The sequence below is a fragment of the Oryctolagus cuniculus genome, chromosome 11 (assembly GCF_051225735.1).
Source record: "Oryctolagus cuniculus isolate XC-2025 breed Fujian yellow rabbit chromosome 11, ASM5122573v1, whole genome shotgun sequence".
NCBI classification, from domain to species: Eukaryota; Metazoa; Chordata; class Mammalia; order Lagomorpha; family Leporidae; genus Oryctolagus; species Oryctolagus cuniculus.
The window spans coordinates 106,912,924-106,930,105 of record NC_142877.1 but is presented as its reverse complement, the minus strand read 5'-3'; the positions used below and the strand labels follow the sequence as shown (position 1 = coordinate 106,930,105).

The following is a 17,182-nucleotide window of genomic DNA, read 5'->3' as shown; positions in this document are numbered from 1 at the left end:
ATTTAAGGAGTGAACCAGTGGATAGAAGATTTCTCTCTCTCTCTCTCTCTCTCTCTCTCTCTCTCTCTCTCTCCACACACACACACCCTGTCTCTTAATCTCTCTCCGTTGGTCTGCCTTTCAAATAAGTAAATAAATCTTCTTTTTTTTTTTTTTGACAGGCAGAGTGGACAGTGAGAGAGAGAGACAGAGAGAAAGGTCTTCCTTTGCCATTGGTTCACCCTCCAATGGCCGCCGCGGTTGACGCGCCGCGCTGATCCGATGGCAGGAGCCAGGTACTTACCCTAGTCTCCCATGGGGTGCAGGGCCCAAGCACTTGGGCCATCCTCCACTGCACTCCCGGGCCACAGCAGAGAGCTGGCCTGGAAGAGGGGCAACCGGGACAGAATCCGGTGCCCCGACCAGGACTAGAACCCGGTGTGCCAGCACCGCAAGGTGGAGGATTAACCTAGTGAGCAGCGGTGCCGGCCAGTAAATAAATCTTAAAACATTATGAATAACTTAGTCTTAGAATTCTTTTCACTAGCTTACACTTTGGGTCTTCTTTATTCAGCAATAATAAAATTAATATATCCATTATAGAAGACAGTACAGCTTCTCAAGAAATGAGAAATAGAACTGCCACTCAGCAGTGCCACTTCTGGGTGCCTATGCAAAGGAAGTAAAATCAGTGCTGTATCTTGAAAAGATATCTGCCCTCCCACACTCATTGCAGTGGTATTCATAATAGCCAAGATACGGGAATAGCTTTTGTGTATGTGTTCTACAGCTTCTAGAATGAAAATGTGGAATATATACAAAAGCACTTCAAAAAATTTGAGGAAAATCAAGTTAAAAGACAAGTTTATTTTGGTGCAAAAAATTGAAATCCATGCACGGTTCTTTCATAGTACACATTTCCATGCACTTTTTAAAGACCCTTGTTCATGATAAAATACTATTTAGCCTTTAAAAAAAAAAGTTCAAATCTTGTCATTTGTGACACAATGAATGAACCTAGAAGACATTATGTTAAGTAAAATAAATCATACACTGAGAGATAAATACCGTGTGATCTTATATGTGGAATCAAAAAAATCAAGGGGCTGGCTTTGTGGCGCAGCTGATTAAGCCACTGCCTGTGATGCCTGTGACACCCCATATGAGTGCCAGTTTGAGTTCTCGCTGCACCTCTTGCAATCCAGCTCCCTGCTAATGCACCTGGGAAAGCAGCTGTAGGTGGTTCAAGGACATGGGCCTCTGCACCCACATAGGAGATGGGGATAGATTTCCAGATTTCTGGTTTCAGCCTGGCCCAGCCTGAGCCGTTGTGGGCATTTCAGGAGTAAACCAGCAGATGGAAGATTTGTCTCCCTCTTTGTCACTCTGCAGTTCATGTAAAGAAATAAATCTTTTTTTAAAAAAAGATTGCATTTTGCATCCACTGTGTAAAATAAATTTTACCTCTTTGTGCTTTTCTTAAAAAAAAAAGATTTATTTTATTTATTTGAAAAGCAGAGTTACAGAGAGAGAGAGAGATCTTCCATCCATTGGTTAACTTCCCAAATGCCCTTGAGAAGGTCTGGGCCAGGTCAAAGCCAGGAGCCAGGAACTTCCTCCGGGTCTCCCACGTGGGTGCAGGGACCAAAGTATCAAGCATCCCAGTGCAGGTTGGAGTATTGGCAGCTCCACTTCGCTCCAGTTCGCTGCTAATGCGCCTGGGAAAGCAGTGAAGATGGCCCAGGTACTTGGACCCCTGTACCTACGTTGCCCTGACTTGGCTGTTGGCGGCCGGTTGCAGAGTGAAGCAGTGGAAAGACAATTCTCTCTCTCTCTTCCCATTCCCTCCCCCAACCCTGTAACTTTGCCTTTCAAATAAATTTTAAAAAAAATGTTTTTTTTTTTTTTTTTAAACAAACACCTTGTGTGTCTGGGTTTTGCTTTGGGATCGGCTGCATTTCAGACGAGTGATTCTGATGCAGACCCTCAAAAGCATTAAGCACTTCGTAGTTCACTTCTGCTGTTCGGAAAGTCAGCCTGCGGGCATTTGCTCTTCTTCCAGCCGAAGCGCTCGCCGGCGCAGCCCCGCCCGCCCCGCACATCTGGAAACCGTTTCAAGGGCCGCCCCCCTGCGCCCGCGCCGCGCCGGCCCGTCTTCCCAGCTGCTCGGCTCCGGGCTGGGAGAAACCCGAGCCGCTCTCCGGTCGACGCAGGCAGAGCGGGGTGCGGGGCGGGGAGGAATACTCGCTTGGAGACGTCACTTTGGCCTTGGGGCTCTCCAGCCCTTTGGGATTTCCAATGGGATCTTAGCCGCAACCGCCGCCCCGGGCCAGCCACGATTGGAACGCTCTGCCCGGCAAGCTCTTCAGGACCCGGGAGCCCCCCGCCCTCCCTCACCGTTCGCCAGGTAAACAGAGACGCTGAAAAGCAGCTGCAGGCCTGCCCTGGTCCCCGGCCCCTCCACAGCAGTCTTGGCTGAAGACTCATAAATCAGCAATGTCAGGCTGTCCCACAAAACTTGGCCTTCCCAAGTCCCCATCCCCAAGCGTTCCAAGGGGACCTTTTTTTTTTTTTCTTTTTCTCTTTCTCTTTTTTTGCCATGGCAGCAAATCCAGGGTAGTAAATGTGCAAGTTTTTCAAGTCCTGGACTGCTCTCCCAGACCCGGGTTTATCCACCCAACTCTGAGCCCTTTTTCTGAGCGTGATATCCCCACTTGCGTCAGATTTTAAGCACAGAAATCAGGAGTTACATAGGATGTGTTGAAGGCTAACATTTACCACAGGTTCGTTTCTGAGCCACTCATGATCCAGTTGAGCTGTGATTCAGGTTTTCAGAATCTGCCCTAGGAGGCTGTCCTGAGGGCCTGTAGCCCGAGTCGTGGACATCTCAGTGAGGCTTCGAGTAAGGGCGGTAGCTGTGGGGTTCCGGTGGAAAATGCTTTTTAACATTCGAAGTATGTCTCGTGTTCATTTTAAGTGCAAGCAAGGTAGACTGGACATGCCTAATATAGCCTGATACATCGTGAACGTAAGTTACAAAGCGGTAGTTAGCACAGAGTAGCTGAGAGAACTCCATGATATGTAAGCATCGGGATGTACTGTGGAAAAAAACCGTTGCCTTCGCTGGCCCTGTGCAGTCAGATGTCTGAAGTGAGATTGGCTGGGGAGCTGGGCTTTGTCTCTTCCTTTTCCTTCAGGTGTTTTGGCATTGCACTTCTGCGTGAGACCCTTTCTGTATTACATAAAGGACTCCCATCCCCCGCTTGACGGTGAGCTGCAGTAGTGGGCGCGTGGGCTGGGTGGGGGGAAGGGGGGCCGGTCAGACTCCCAGGGCTGAATCTTTGTGCTGGCACTGAGAAGCTTTGTAAGCTTGACTCTGGGCGAATTACTGCCTCAGCGTGTGCCTCTATCGCATCCTCTGTGAAATGGGAAATAGATGGCACCCTCCCTAGAGAAGACATAGGGGAGGGTCTGCAAAGTAAGGGAGGCCTCAGGCAAGGCGAGCTTCTCTAGTGACCACGAAAGGGACTGCTCCTGGCTCCAGTCCTCACTTGCAGTACTCCAGGAGAGAAACTGCTTAAGGCTGTTTAACCCACTTAAGGTTGTCTAACACAGGGGGTTCCAAACAGGTGATCCCCAAACCATTTTAGCAAGTATCATTTAACATTTCTCAGAGCGCCTGGTGGGTCGCTGCTCTGACCATGGTAGTTTTCTTGATGGTTCCCTCTATGAAATCCTACTTTGTGACTAATGAACATCCCTAGGGGATAGCTCTTTCTTTAGAAGCTCTATTTATTTGAGAGGCAGAGTGACACAGAGAGAGGGAAAGACAGAGATCTTCTGTCTGCTGGTTCACTGCCCGGCGCTCGCGTGGGAGAACTGGATTGAGTTCCCAGCTTCCACCTGCAGCCTGGCGCAGTCCTGGCTGTTGTGGGTCTTTGGGAGTGAACCAGGATGCGAGAACTCTGTCTCTCTCTATCCCTATCTCTCTGTCCCTGACTCTGTCTCTCTGCCTCTCAAATAAATAAATAATGAAACTTAGGGGTTCTGATTGTTGGAGTGTTTTTCTGAAGAGTCCTTCCCATTTTTGCCTTTTCCAAAGCAGAGCGAATCCCCGTAGCTATCGCCGGGTCTCCAAATATCCGTTCCAGGTTTGACCACAGTTTGCCCAAATTGCTTAGCACCAAGTGAAACAGATCCCCATGCAGTGTCTTCAGGCATCTAGTTTTCAACTTGCCTGTGCTATTGGTGTTTTGCCAAGACCAATGCCATGGAGTTTTGTTCATTTTCTTTTAGTCTTACCATTCTACATCCTACATTTAATTATTTAATGTGTGGTTAATATGCACATATGTGCTATTTGCACATTATATACCTGTGTGAAAATATTATACTGTACCTCATGACTATGTATAACATGCATATTAATTGACAAATAAAAATAAATGTATAATCAATTTTGATTTGCATGTAGTGAATAATGTGAAATAAGAATGCAGTTGTATTCTTTAGCATGTGGATATCTAGTTTTTCCAGAACCATTTATTGAGGAGACTACCTTCTCCACATTGTGTGTTCTTGGTGCCTTTTTGGAAAATTAATTGATCATATATGGATTGTTTATTTCTAGGCTTTCTATTCTGTCCCATTGGTCTATGTGTCTATTTTTACACCAGAGCTACACTGGATTACTATAGCTTTGTAATATAGTTTGAAGCCAGGAAGTGTGACGCTTTCAGCTTTGTTCCTGTTCAAGATTGCTTTAGCTATTTGGGGTCTTTTGTGGTTCCATATAAATTTTGGGATTTTTTTTCTATTTCTGTGAAAAATGGCATGGGGATTTTGATAGAAATTGCATTGAATCTGTAAATTGTCTTGGTTAGTATATACATTTCTATAATATTGATTATTCTGATTTCAATCAGTTAAAAATTTTAAAAGTTATTTTAAATTTGAGAGGCAGAGAGAGAGACAGAGATAGAGACAAAGACAGTGAGTTGGAGGATACGAGTGCTGGTTTACTCCCCAGTTGTCTGCAATGACTGTGTCTGGGCCAGGGCCAGAGCTAGGAGCCACGAGTGCAATCCAGGTCTCCACTTGGGTAGCAGAACCCAGACATTTGAGCTATCACGGCTTCCTCCAAGGATCTACATGGGTGGAAAACTGGAGCCAAGAGCCAGAACTGGGAGTTACATCCTGGCATTCTGAGAAAGGCTGCAAGCATCTTAGTAGCTAGGCTGAGCATCCACTCCTCAGCCACTTTTTTGAAGTCAGATTCATATCTGCCCCTTTGAAGGTTACATGTAAAGTAACATGTTTACATGTAAAGTCTGAGGACATTAGATCTGCTAGAGTTGTCTGTTCAAATATAATGAGGAAACAGACAAAGAAAAGTGAAGTGATTTCCTTCAGCTCACATAATTATAATCGCTGATATTGACGGGGTGCCTGTTGTTTACTTTTATAGGAGCTTTACATGCACTATTTTATTTATTCCACACAAAACCTTATTTTCTTTTTTTCACCCAGAAACCTTCTATTTAAGGAATACAAACTTCATTCATTTCATGAATACAACTTTAGGAACATAGTTATTCTCCCACCATACCCACCCTTCCACCCACACTCCTACCCCTCTTCCTCCTCCCACTCCTATTCCCATTCTAATTTTTTTTTACTAAGACCTATTTTCAATTAACTTTATAACACATACAATTAACTCTATACTAAGTAAGGAGTTCAACAAATAGTATGGAAAAAAAAAACTGTTGCTCAGCAGTGAAGACAATGGCTGTTCAAAGTCACTACATTTCAAATTGTTAATTTCACTTCAATAGATTACCTTTTAGGTGCTCTATTGGATATCACAGATCAAAGAAAACATATGGTATTTGTCCTTTTGAGACTGGCTTATTTCACTAAGTATGATGTTTTCCAGTTTCATCCATTTTGTTGCCAGAGAGGATTTCATTTTGTTTTTTTCCACTGTGTAGAATTCCATGGTGTACATATCCTATAATTTCTCTATTCAGTCTTCAGTTGATGGGCATTTGGGTTGATTCCATATCTTAGCTATTGTGAGTTGAGTTGCAATAAACATGGGGTACAGATAACTTGTTCATAAGGTGATTTCATTTCCCCTGGGTCAATTCCCAGGATGGGTCATATGGCAGGTCTGTATTCAGATTTCTGAACTATCTCCATACTATCTTCCACCATGGCTGTACCAGTTTACATTCCCACCAACTGAGGGTTAGGGTACTTTTTTCCCCACATCCTCACCAGCATTTGTTGTTTGTTGATTTCTCTATGAAAGCCATTCTAACGGGTGAGGTGAAACCTCATTGTGGTTTTGATTTGCATTTCCCTGATGGCTAGGGATTGTGAATATTTTTTCATGTGTCTGTTTGCCATTTGGATTACCTCTTTTGAAAAATGCCTGGTTAAGTCCTTTGCCCATTTCTTAACTGGGTTGTTTGTCTTGTTCTTGTTGAGTTTCTTGATATCTTTATGTATTCTGGTTATTAATCTTTTATCAGTTACATAGTTTGCAAATAATTTCTCCCATTCTGTCAGTTGCCTCTTCACTTTGTTGAGTGTTTCTTTTGAAGTGCAGAAGCTTCTCAATTTGGTATAATCCCATTTGTCAATTTTGGCTTTGATTGCCTGTGCCTCTGGGATCTTTTCCAAAAAGTCTTTGCCTATGCCAATGTCTTGCAGGTTTCCCCAGTGTTCTCTAATAATTTGATGGTATTCAGTTGTAGATTTAGGTCTTTAATCCATTTTGAGTGGATTTTTGTGTAAGGTATAAGGTAGGGGTCTTACTTCATACTTCTGCATGTGGAGATTCTGTTTTCCCAGCACCATTTGTTGAAGAGACTGTCCTTGCTCCAGGGATTGATTTTAGCTGCTTTATCAAAGATAAGTTGGTTGCAGATGCATGGGTTTGATTTCTGGAGTTTCTATTCTGTTCCATTGGTCTATGCATCTGTTTTTGTACCAGTTCCAGTCTGTTTTGATTGTAACTGTCCTGCAGTATGTCTTGAAATCTGGTATTTTGATGCCTCCAGCTTTGTATTGTATAATTGCTTTAGCTATTCGGGGTCTCCTGTGTTTCCATATGAATTTCAGCATAATTTTTTCTATATCTGAGAAGAATGTCCTTGGTATTTTGATTGGTATCACATGAAATCTGTAAATTACTTTCAGTAGTATGGACATTTTGATGATACTGATTCTTCCAATCCATGAACATGGAAGATTTTTCCATTTTTTGGTATCTTCTTCTATTTCTTTCTTTAATGTTTTGTAATTCTCATCTTAGAGATCTTTGACATACTTGGTTAAATTCATTCCAAGATATTTGATTTTTTTTGTAGCTGTTGTGAATGGGACTGATCTTAGAAGTCCTTTCTCAGACATAACATTGTGTATACAAAGACTATTAATTTTTGTGTATTGTTTTTATATCCTGGCACTTTACCAAACTCTTCTGTGAGTTCCAATAATCTCTTAGTGGAGTCTTTGGATCCTCAATATATAGAATCATGTCATCTGCAATTAGGAATAATTTGACTTCCTCCTTCCCAATTTTTATCCCTTTGATTTCTTTTTCTTACCTAATGGCTCTGGCTAAAACTTCCAGGACTATATTGAATAGCAATGGTAAGAGTGGGCATCCTTGTCTGGTTCTAGGTAACAGTGAGAATGCTTCCAACTTTTCTGCATTCACTAGGATACTGACCATGGGTTTGTCATAAATTGCCTTGATTGTGTTGATGAATATTCCTTCTATACCCAATTTGCTTAAAGTTTTCATTATGAAAGGGTATTGTGTTTTATCAAATGCTTTCTCTGCATCTATTGAGATAATCATATGGTTTTTGTTCTTCAATTCGTTAATGTGATATATCACATTGATTGATATGCGAATGTTGAACCATCCCTGCATACATGGGATAAATCCCATTAGGTCCAGGTGATTGATCTTTCTGGTATGTTGTTGGATTTGATTGGCTAGCATTTTGTTGAGGATTTTTGCGTCTATGTTCATCAGGGAAATTGGTCTGTAGTTCTGTGTGTTGCTTCTTTTTCAGGTTTAGAAATTAATGTGATGTTGGCTCCATAGAAGGAGTTTGGGAGGATTCACTTCCTTTCGATTGTTTTAAATAGCTTGAGAAGAATTGGAGTTAGTTCTTTAAATGTCTGGTGGAATTTACCAGTGAAGCCATCTGGTCCTGGGCTTTTCTTTGCTGGGATGGTCTTTATTACTGATTCAATTTCTGTCTTGATTATGGGTCTGTTTAGCTTTTCTATGTCTTCATGGCTCAATTTAGATAGGTTGTATGTGTCCAGGAATCTATCCATTTCTTTTAGGTTTCCCAGTTTGTTGGCATACAATTCTTTGTAGTAATTTCTGATGATTCTTTTTATTTCTTTGGTGTCTATTGTTACATTTCCTTTTTCATCTCTAATTTTATTGATTTGGGTCTTCTCCCTCTTTTTTTTTCTTGGTTAGTTGGGCCAAAAGTATGTCAATTTTGTTTATTTTTTTCAAAACCCAGTTCTTTTGCTGATCCTCTGTGTTTTTTTCATTTCAATTTTGCTAATTTCTTCTCTAATTTTAATTCTTTCTTTTCTCCTACTAGTTTTGGGTTTGGCTGGCTGTTGTTTCTTCTTGAAATGCGTTGATAGCTTACTTATTTGGTGCCTTTCCAATTTCTTGACATAGGCACCAATTGCTATAAACTTTCCTCTTAACACTGCTTTTGCTGTATCCCATAAATTTTGATATGTTGTATTGTCATCTTCATTCATTTCCAGAAATTTTTTGATTTCTCTTTTGATTTCTTCAGTGACCCAGTGATCATTCAGGAGCATGTAGTTCAATCTCCATGTGTTTAGATATGTTCTAGAGATTCTTGAATTGTTGATTTCCAGCTTCATCCCATTGTGGTCAGAGAAGATCAATGGTTTGATTTCACTTTTTTTTTTAATTTGCTGAGACTTGCTTTATGGTTTAGCATTTGGTCTATCCTAGAGAAAGTTCACTGCTGAGAAAAATGTGTATTCTGCTCTGTAGGATGAAAATTCTGTAGATACCCATTAGGTCTTTTTGGTCTCTAGTGTCAATTAACTCTGTTGTTCTTTTGTTTCCTTGTTGATTTTCTATCTGGTTGTTCTGTCCATTGCTGAAAGTAGAGTATTGAAGTCCCCCATTACTATTGTGTTGGAAGCTATGTCTCCTTTTAGATCCATTAACATTTCTTTTAAATAGTCAGGTGCCCTGTGATTGGGTGCATATACATTTATGATGGTCACATCTTCCTGTTGGATTAATCCCTTAATCATCACATAGTGCCCTTCTTTGTCTCTTTTAACAGTTTTTGTGTTAAAGTCTATTTTGTCGGATATTAGGATGGCTATACCAGCTCTTTTTTATTTCTCTTAGCATGGAACCCTCTTCATTCTCCTGAAGCCTCTTGTCTCACCTTAATAAGATCTCTCAGTTGGCAACATGTGGGATAGGGAGGGACATGTCAACATTTACTGCTTCTCTGGTGTGGTCTCGTAGTCACAGTAACGGAGCCCTCAGGGAAAAGCTGACCAGCCTTGCCTGGGAGCTGTGGAATGCCATGGGCACACAGTGAGATCTGTGGCCTGCCCCCTGATGTGGACAAAATGGCCCTTCAGTAGCTTCAGGACCTTGTGGTTAGAGGGTTTTGGCAACAGAAAGCTCTAATTTCCAATTCCCTCTCCACTCTTTACTGGCTGTGTGATTTTGAGCAAGTTACTGAACCTCTCTGGGCCCCAATTTTATCATTTGAAAAATGGAGATGGTAATATATCCACCCAGAGCAGGCATTGTGGCATAGTGAGTTAAGCTGCTGCTTGGGACACTGGCATCTTGTATCAGAGTGACTGTGAGTCCTGGATGCTCCAGTTCTGATCCATCTACCTGCTAATGTGCTGGGGAAGCAGAAGTGATGATCAGGTACTCGAGTTCCTGCGATATATGTGGGAGATCTGAATAGAGTTCCTGGCTTCTTGCCTTAGCTGGCCCAGACTCAGATGTTGCAGCCATTTGGGAAATGAACCAGTGGATGAAATTCTCTCTCTCTCTCTCTTTATCCATTTGTCTGTCTCTCTCTCTGTCACTCTACCTTTCAATTAAATAATCTTTTTTTAAAAAAAGGAACAGCTGAAATGTGTTATAAGAATCACAGGAAATAACATACCTAAATTGCCAACTTAAAGCTGTGTACAAATTCAAATTTCAGTAAGTGTTGTTACTGTGTTATCTGGCCTTTACACACTTCTCCCCAGGGTAAGTCCCATGGCACAGCCGGTTAAACTTGTGCTTGGGACATCCATATCCCGTTTCAGAGTGCCTAGGACCAAGTCTCCTCTCTGCTTCTAATCCAGCTCCTTGCTAACACACTCAGAAAAGCAGCAGAAGATGTCCAAGTGCTTGGGCTCCTGCATCCATGCGGGAGACCCAGATGGGAGTTCCTGGCTCCCGGCTTTGACCTGGCCCATCCCCATCTATTGCAGGTGTTTGAAGAGTGCACCAGTGGATAGAAGATTCTCTCGTCATGCGTGTGTGTGTGTGTGTGTGTGTGTGTGATTGTGTGTGGTCTTCGCTCTCTTACTCTGCCTTTTAAGCAAAAGAAAACAACCTCTCCCCATGTTTGCACACCATTCTGCCTACATCAAATGGATCTATAAGGATTCCTGATTGCAAGAAAGTGTACCTCATTTCAAAGCAGCTTAGAGAGAAAGAAGGGAACTTTATTGGCTGGGTAACTGGGACATTCAGGGAGGGACATGCCTCAGGGACTTGGAACTGTGCTGCCCTCTGCTCCACACCTCCCTCTCTCATGGTACCAGATGGCGTCCTTCATCCAGCAGTAGAGAAGCCAAAATCCACTCTAGGCTTACTGTATCTCCACGAGTTAGATGAACGCATGCGTGGAGAAAGTGTGCCCAAAACCCGGCCTCGGGAGAATCCTGAACCAGCCCACGCACTGTTCTGCCTCGATTCTGTCCCGAGTCAAGAGGGGAAGAGGAGAAGGGCAGTGGCAAATGCCTGGGTGTGCCGTCCGCATCCGGGAAAATAAAAGGGACATTGTCACTTGCTGTTCATAGTGAGCAAAGCACTTGAATCCAGCCTCTGTTGAGGTTTGCTAGCTCACTGCCAACAAGTTCTCACCACCAGTGGGTGCAGATTTCCGACCTTGCCTGATTGGCTCCTGGAAGCTGGCTCGGGCACGTTGCCTTGCCAGTTCCAAAGGCTGTCACTCCTTGGTTGCTGGCAAATGTCACAGTCAGAGCTTCTTTCGAAGGACCACAGCTAAGGAGGATGGACTTAATTTTAAAACAAACTTTGTGTCTTCAAGACAAATTGTTATTTATGGCAAATTAACTTAAAACAATAAAGGAAGTCCATTTCTACTTCTTGAGGTTGTTGGCAAAATGTTGCAAAGAAGTGAGTGTGACAAAATCAAATTTGAGTTTCCAGACTAAGATGAATTTTATTTATCTACAGTTCTTATCTCCTGGTTAAACTTTGTTTTTTTTTTTTTTTCACAGAGCCTGCCCTGCTATCTTGTGTTTCTGTGAATGCTCACTATGCCTTCTAATGAGTATCAAAGGTATCGTTAAGAAGCTTGTAGGAAGATAAACTGCAAACTAGGAAAAACAGGAAGCAGGGTGCAACTGCTATGTTTTGAGAACATAGAGTTGGTTTGCCTTCTTGAATTCAGAGCACAAAGTACTCTAGAATGTAGTGCTGAGACAGGGTTTAAATTGGGGGAAATGTTTGATTGAAACCTTTTCATGGATGGAGGTCACCCTCTCCTTGCTTCCTGGATTTCGTTTTCTTTTCTTTTCTTTTCTTTCTTTCTTTCTTTTTTTTTTTTTTGGACAGGCAAAGTTAGACAGTGAGAGAGAGAGAGAGAGAAAGGGCTTCCTTTTCCATTGGTTCACCCCCCCCAAGTGGCCGCCACAGCCGGCGCGCTGCGCCAATCCGAAGCCAAGAGCCAGGTGCTTCCTCCTGGTCTCCCATGTGGTGCAGGGCCCAAGCACTTGGGCCATCCTCCACTGCACTCCCTGGCCACAGCAGAGAGCTGGCCTGGAAGAGGGGCAACCGGGACAGAATCTGGTGCCCCAACCGGGACTAGAACCCAGGGTGCCAGAGCCGCAGGCGGAGGATTAGCCTAGTGAGCTGTGGCGCCAGCCACTTCCTGGGTCTTGAATCTACTCTGAGAGCATTCTGGAATATGTGATGCTGTAGTCCTGATGATTCTCTGGGTCTATAAACCTTCTTGTAGGGAGGGCAGGAAAGAAATCGAAACTCTGCTGATCTCCCTCCCTTCTTGCACACATTTCATCCTCCAGATCCAACCCCCTTGACAGTCATCACATCCTTTTTGGAAACTTTAAAATTGGAATGAAATATTTTTAAAAAATTCAATCTTATAAAAAGGACAGTGTTTTCAACAAATGGTCCTGGTGTGTGCATTTGGTGCAGGGGTGTGGGGGGTGTAGGCATTATGGCACAGAAGTTAACACACTGCTTGGGACACCTCTGTCTCATGTTAGACGGCTTGGGTTAAATCCTGAAGGGAACTGTATTGGAAGTGGAGCCACCAGGACTCAAACCAGTGCTAAGGGATGCTGGTGCCACAGGCAGCAGCTTTACCCGCTATGCCACAGCACTGGCCCCTGGCAGTTTCTTAGAAAGTGGGACATATAGCTAACAAATGACTCAGCAGTGTCATTTCTGGGTGTTTACATTTGCACAAAAGCAAATAAATGTTACGGAATTATTATTCATAATTAGGAAACACCAGAAGCAATCTAAATATCCCTCAATGGGTAAATGGATAAATAAACGGTGGCATATCTGTAGAGTGGAATATTATTCAACAATAAAAAGATACAAACACGCAACAGCAAGTATGAACACCAAAGGTATAAGGCGAAGTGACAAAAGAGAGTCTCAAAATATCACACTCTGTATGATTCCATTTATTTAACATTCTGGAAAAGGCAAAACTATGGTGACAGGGAACGCGTCAGTGGTTGCCAAGAAATCAGGTGTTAGGGAGGCTGCCAACAGAAGAAAGCTCCCTAGGAGGCTTGCAATGGTTCTCTCCTTGCTTGTGGGGTTGTTAGAAGGCATGCATGTGTTAAAATTCATGCAACTATACAACCAAAAAATGAATTTAATGGATATAGATTTTAAAGACTTCAAAATCATCAAGTAAAAACATTTAAAATTTGTAAAAATTCATTTCACAGGCAGAGTGGTGGGGAGGTGGGGTGAGAATGAGAGAGAGAGTGTTTCCATCCCCTGGTTAGCTCCCCAAAGGGCCGCAAAGGCCAGAGCTGGTGCAGGATGAAGCTGGGATCCGGGAACTCCATCTGGGGTCTTGCAGGTCGGTGGCAGGGGCCCAGGCATGCTGCTTTTCCCGGGCATATTAGCAGGGAGCTGGCTTGGAAGTGGATGGCTGGGACTCAAACTGGTTCTCTCATAGGGGATGCCAGTATTACAAGTGGCAGTTTTCCTGCACCACAATGCCAGCCCTCATCAAGTCGAATTTTGAAGTGGAATTGATATGCCTCGAGTAAATGTGCCACAGGAAGTGTGTTTAAAACACAAAAACAGGGGGCCCGGTGCGTGGCACTGCAGGTTAAGCCTTCACCTGCAGTGCCAGCATCCCTTATGGGCTCTGGTTCAAGTCCTAGCTGCTCCACTTGCCATCCAGCTTCCTGCTAATGTGCCTGGGAAAGCAGTGGAAGATGGCTCAAGTGCTTGGGCCCTTGCACCCAAGAGGGAGACCCAAGTGGGAGATCCTGAAGAAGCTCCTGGCTCCTGGCTTTAGCCTGGCCCAACCCCAGGCATTGGGGTCATTTGAGGAGTGAATCAGCAGATGTGAGACTCTCTCTCTCTCTCTCTCTCCCCCTCCCTCCCTCCCTCCCTTCCTCCCTTCCTCTCTGATTCTCTGCCTTTCAAATAAATAAATAAATAAATCCTTAAAAAAAGCAGGGATGCTTGTCTGTGTTTCTCACACAGCACATTTGCATTTCCCAGGGTGTAGTGCTGTTTCTGGTTATGGAAATTCAGAGTAGGAAATTGATGGGATCTAGCAGACCACAAAGAAACTACATTGTCAGCATGTATCAAATACCTTGGCAGAAAAATAGCTCTCATGGTGCTGGTTCCCTGTTCTCTGAAGAAGCAGTTGGCTTCTTTTGTTAAAACAAGTTGTTGCTGGAATAAATCTAGTTATTGGCCTCTTGGAATTCACCCTGAATTTGTCTCATGTGAAACCAAGAACTCCATGTAAAAAACTTGGCCTGATAGAATAGGAGAATGATTGATGATGTGACAGTGATGGTTCTCATTTCTTGTTAGAATGTAATGCATCTCGTGTGTGTGTGTGTGTGTGTGTGCACAGCATCTCCTGTACTTAACTATTTATTTGAATATGTGCTGTATTCATGTGAATTGACATCGTGTAGATGCCAGAGTTGCAGTTTGTTAGAACATGAAAGTGGGTCTGCTCAAGCCGTCAGTAGCTGGTACCTGTTTTGATTGGCTGGTGCCAAAGGCCATATTATATAAGTCCCGTATGTAAAATGGCACAATCTTTGCATAAAAGCAATGCACATCCTCTTGTATACTTGGATCACCTCTGGATTACTACTCATACCTTCTACAATGTGAAGGCTATGGGAATAGTCATTATACTGCCTTGTCTAGTGAAGTGTGGCAAGGAAAAAGTCTGCACATGTGCAATACAGTGCAACTTCTTTTTCCAAATATTTTCAGTCTGCAGATGAAACCTGTGGATATGAAGGGCTGACTGTATATTGCTCTATCACCACAATTTTTCTTACTTTCAGTTCCCTGGGAACTTTCTGTCTCAATTGCATCTCCCCAGAGTCCTGCACTTCCTAAATGAGAAACATGGCTTCCCCCCCACCATTGAATTCCCCCAAACACATTGACTCTGCGTCTTCAGATGCAGGCAGAAGAGCAGTGTGCAGCTGGGATAGGGGTCAAAGGTACAGAGAGTAGCAGAGGACTGTGGATTGAGCACTGGACATCTCAGTTATTGAAAAGTACCTGGGACCTATCTGCCATGGGGACTTGCCCATTTTGTGGGTGAGTGACAGCTCCAGCCATGGAATCTTTCTTCTCATATAGCATTTCTTCCTGGGCTGTAGTCAGACCACAGGATTCCTGTTTATCTTTTATTCAGGCCTGTTTAGCTTTCCCCTGCTCTCACCCCCGCTTTCCTACCTATGCACACAGGGCCTTGCTGTCATAACAAAAGCAATTTTCTTCCCCAGGAGAACTCTAGCCATGAAGAGTAATTCTGCACAGTTGACATAAAACTTGAAACAAGAAACTCGGAAGATATTTTGTACTTATTGTGGGTGACGCTGAGTAATCTCTCTCCTTTACCATCAGAATTTCCTTGGGAATGTTTGGAAACATTGCCTTAGGGCTTCTCGAGGTCCAAGACGGATGGAAATTTGAACGCAATTAAAATAAAATCCAGCTCCTCTCCAGGCACCATGGTGTCTGGTCTCTTTGTATCTCTAGCCCTTTCCAGGCTTTCCCTTGGTCCATTCTGTCCTAGGCACGTGGACCCTCAAATACCCAGAGCTCTTTTCCAGCCACAGGGCCTTTGCACCAGCAGCTCTCTGCCCGGAACGCTCCTCTGCCTGCTCTCTGTTTAACTGGCTCCTGTTCCTCCTGCCCATCAAATGCCATCTCCTCTTTGGAGAGGCTTTTCCCATTTCTCCGCCTGATGCACTCCTCCTCCCCCATGGTTAATCTTTATTCTAACGCCTGAGTTGTTTCCTACATAGCACTTACCCTCCTGCCTCCATGAGGATGGGGATCAGGCTTGTTTTTTTTATTTTATTTTATTTTTTTTTTATTTTTTGACAGGCAGAGTGGACAGTGAGAGAGAGAGACAGAGAGAAAGGTCTTCCTTTGCCGTTGGTTACCCTCCAATGGCCGCCGCGGCCAGCGCGCTGCGGCCGGCGCACCGCGCTGATCCGATGGCAGGAGCCAGGAGCCAGGTGCTTTTCCTGGTCTCCCATGGGGTGCAGGGCCCAAGCACCTGGGCCATCCTCCACTGCACTCCCTGGCCACAGCAGAGAGCTGGCCTGGAAGAGGGGCAACCGGGATAGAATCCAGTGCCCCGACCGGGACTAGAACCTGGTGTGCCGGCGCCGCTAGGCGGAGGATTAGCCTAGTGAGCCACGGCGCCGGCCTGGGCTTGTTTTGTTTTATTGGCCATCTCCAGCATGTAGCACAGTGCTGGGTTTTTAGTAGGATCTCAACAAAATAATGAATGAGTGAATGATGAACAGATGAATTGGATGCGAAGTGTGCTCCCGTCAAGGGTGGTTCTGTTTCCACAAGGGATTCCAGAAGGCGTGAAACCCCCCGTACCAAAGGGATGAAGCTGTGAGGGCAGAAAGACAGGCATGGGGTTGATCTTTGGGATGAAGGAGACACTCTCAGGGGCTGTTTGTTCCATTTAGCCCCCTCAGCTCTGCAGACCCAGAAGGCACACAGAGCTGTTTTTGGAGAAGGTAAGACGAAGAAACAAAAACCCTGACAACAAAAAATGAGCTCTTGCAGGCCCTTTGTAGGTGTGTTCACCTTGAAGAATCACTTTTGAAGAGGTGGCTGTACGTCCAAGAAAGATTTCTCTTCCAGAATATTCTAGATGCACAGCGGGACAAGATGACCACACATTTCCCAACACATCAGGCTTTTGAAGGAGATTTAGTCCTGACCACCTGTTGGTGACTTTTGAATTGATTCTCTTTTAAACAGAATTTTATTCTTTAATCCACAGGTCACGATTCTTATCTGCGTGAACACTTATGGCTCTGTTACGAAAAAGTAAGATTACAGTTTTGAAAATCATGATTTTAATAAAAGATATTTTGATAGACTGTTTTGATGTTGGTGCTTTTTAAAAAAGATTGATTGATTGATTTGAAAGGCAGAGATAGAAGGAAAGAAAGAGAGGGAGATCTTCCATCTGCTAGTTCATTCCCCAAATGGCCGCAACAGCTAGGGCTGGCAAGATGGAAGCCAGGAGCCAGGAGCCAGGAGCATATTCTGGGTCTCCCTTATGGATGAAGGGGCCCAAGCACTTGGGCC

General features: G+C 43.8%; 1 protein-coding gene across 2 annotated transcripts in view; it reads left to right on the top strand.

Annotated features, from left to right (window-relative positions):
- The first annotated feature begins 2,044 nt into the window (after positions 1 to 2,044).
- The window catches only part of GLT8D2 (glycosyltransferase 8 domain containing 2), a 40,940-nt gene continuing 25,802 nt past the window's right edge, over positions 2,045 to 17,182 (top strand). Inside the window, exons 1-3 of one of the 2 annotated variants that reach the window (XM_070052783.2) lie at positions 2,117 to 2,386; positions 3,177 to 3,248; positions 16,872 to 16,918. In XM_070052783.2, coding sequence (XP_069908884.1) covers positions 16,900 to 16,918 — 19 coding nt within the window. In that variant the 5' untranslated portion in view covers positions 2,117 to 2,386; positions 3,177 to 3,248; positions 16,872 to 16,899. Of the gene's footprint in view, positions 2,387 to 3,176; positions 3,249 to 16,871; positions 16,919 to 17,182 lie in introns of both variants that reach the window. The other variant, XM_002711232.6, reaches the window with a different exon arrangement.